This window comes from Pteropus vampyrus, unplaced genomic scaffold (genome assembly GCF_000151845.1).
Source record: "Pteropus vampyrus isolate Shadow unplaced genomic scaffold, Pvam_2.0 Scaffold503, whole genome shotgun sequence".
NCBI classification, from domain to species: Eukaryota; Metazoa; Chordata; class Mammalia; order Chiroptera; family Pteropodidae; genus Pteropus; species Pteropus vampyrus.
Genome location: NW_011889284.1, coordinates 1,047,153 through 1,049,696, shown reverse-complemented (window position 1 = coordinate 1,049,696; position 2,544 = coordinate 1,047,153). Strand labels below are relative to the sequence as shown.

General features: G+C 45.4%; 1 protein-coding gene across 1 annotated transcript in view; it reads left to right on the top strand.

Moving 5' to 3' along the window:
* The window catches only part of KRT40 (keratin 40), a 6,640-nt gene extending 4,313 nt beyond the window's left edge, over positions 1–2,327 (top strand). Inside the window, exon 6 of the mRNA XM_011383100.1 lies at positions 2,228–2,327. Within this exon, the coding sequence (XP_011381402.1) occupies positions 2,228–2,327 (100 nt within the window). The remainder of the gene's footprint in view (positions 1–2,227) is intronic.
* The last annotated feature ends 217 nt before the right edge of the window (positions 2,328–2,544 follow it).

Genomic DNA, 2,544 nt, shown 5'->3' with positions numbered 1-2,544 from the left:
CTTTCAGGAGGTCAACTTGCTTCGTGGACAGCTTGGTGACCGACTCAGTGTGGAGTTAAACAGTGACCCCACCATTGACCTCAACAGGGTCCTGGACGAGATGCGCTGTCAGTATGAAACGGTGCTCGCCAACAACCGCAGAGACGCGGAAGAATGGTTCACCATTCAGGTCAGCACCTGGCGCAATACAACGACAGCCTTTCAGGCTTCTGCCTTATTTGCATTCTCTAATCATGCCTGTGTTTCAGACGGAGGAGCTGAATCAGCAGCAGCTGTCCAGTGCAGAGCAGCTGCAGGGCTGCCAGACAGAGATATGGGAACTGAAACGCACAGCCAATGCTCTGGATATTGAGCTCCAAGCACAGCAAAGCCTGGTGTGTAAGGGAAAGACAGCCTCGTCACTGAAGAATCAGGCACTAAGATACTATCCCCTCTTCCATAACCCAACACAGAGACTCGCACAGTTCATGTGGCAGAAAATCTCCTAATGGCAAGGATTATATTTCCTTGCCTTTCCCAAGTATCAGCTATAAGCAGAAGTGATAGGTCAACAGTTTGTACTGTCCCAATAGGATTCCCTGACCTTCCCTCTCGGTCTTGAACATGATCTTACAGCACCCTCCAGAGACAGGGAGAGAGAAGAAAGGGCAGAAGCAGAAAGAGAGCAGAACCTCTGAGCCAAAGGCAGTCAAGCATTCCAGTGGGTTTTAACTCCTTTGGAATCAGGTCAATTTTCCAAGCTCGCCATCATATCGAAAACAAAGAATGGTATTCATACTTTACATTCTATCACTATCCTAAACTTTCCCAGGACACATGCCTCAACCAGACCCTTCACTGCACCCTACTCTACCCAAACAACAAGAATGTTATGCATTCAAGATTAGATTAACCAGTTCCAGTCAAACATTACTGTGTGTGCCACGTTAGGTCCTAAAGAATATCTCGGCGAGCATTCACCTTGTGAGAGGTTCAATTTAAGACTCACAATAGCTTTATGAGGTAAATCTCTTTACTAATCTCATTCTACAGATGAGGAAAACTGAGGCTCAGAAAAGTAACAAGGGAGTGTGCAATTTTTAAGACGCAAAAGTAGAAGCTGAATCCCAGTGGTTCCATCCCAGGAGCTCTTCTCTTAACCGCGCGATACCGCCCCACCCTGCCACAAGCCCACATTCAGTGTTTTCTCTCAACTGCTGTTGATCCTCCCTAAGCTACACAAGTTGCAGGTCGTGGTGATCCCAGTGGTGGTAGTAATAACTAACACTTACATAGCCCTTAAAACTTTTACAGACACTGTTCTAAGTGCTTTGCACATATTAACTCCTATGGCATAGGTACTTTGTCTTGCCCACTTTTTGTAGAATAAAACTGAGGCTCAGAGAAGCTAAGTAATTTTCTGAAAGTCGCACAGCTGGAAAAGGATAGAAAAAGGATCTGAAAATAGGCAATCTGGCCCCGGAGACTATGATACACTATTTTTTCCTGCAGACGGAATCTCTGGAATGCACTGTGGCAGAAACTGAGGCCCAGTACAGCACCCAGCTGGCCCAGATGCAGTGCCTGATCGACAACGTGGAGAACCAGCTGGCCGAGATCCGCTGCGACCTGGAGCGGCAGAACCAGGAGTACGAGGTGCTGCTGGACACGAAGGCCCGCCTGGAGGGTGAGATCAACACTTACCGGGGTCTCCTTGAGAGTGAGGACAGCAGGCAAGTTCCACACAATTACTCTCAAAATCACCCCTAGTCACAAAGAGACTCATGAAGAAGAACCCTGTTTCCCCAAGATCTGGCCAAGGTCAAACCTCCCTAATGTGTTCAAGGATCTTCTTAAAAGAGTGACGAAAAGCAGCTGAGGCTAATCGCATGACAATAGAAAAATTCAAAAATATTCTAACGTTCTAAGCAGAATAAGTATCATATGTAACACTTCAGTCCATCTCCCTTTGCTCCTGTCTCCCAATAAAGGGAAATCAGGAATATTCATAAGATGGCATTTAGAAAGTGAAGAAAATACATGAAATTGTATTCAACTGCCATTGCTGCAGCGAATAGGAAGTGACAATGCTGGGTCCAGGGATGAAAAGGCTTAGGTCAAATGTTATTCTGCAAAGAATGTGTTCTAGCATATAATTTGCAGGGCAAATTTTGGCATGAATTGTTCTGAGTTGACATTTTATCCAGCCTTCCCCTGTTAAGCTTAGTTTAAAATGGATTTTCCACAGACTTCCCTGTAACCCATGTTCTACAACAAGCACGTCAAGCAACACTTGTGAGCCGTGCTCAGCGTATGTACTTTGCACAGTCGAAAACTGCTGTGTGTGAAAGCTAAACACCCAGCACAATGGATGGAGGAATTGAAGCCAGCAGCATCCTGAAAGGGAGATGGGGCTTCAACCAGGGACTTCCAAACTTGAAACTCAAGTCAAGAAGGCTTTCACATCCTAAAATGGTCCTTGAAGCATCCTTAGTCTATTTCTGCTTTATCATTTCCTCTCCTACCTATTTATTTATGATATTCTAGAAATCTGTAAAGCTTTCT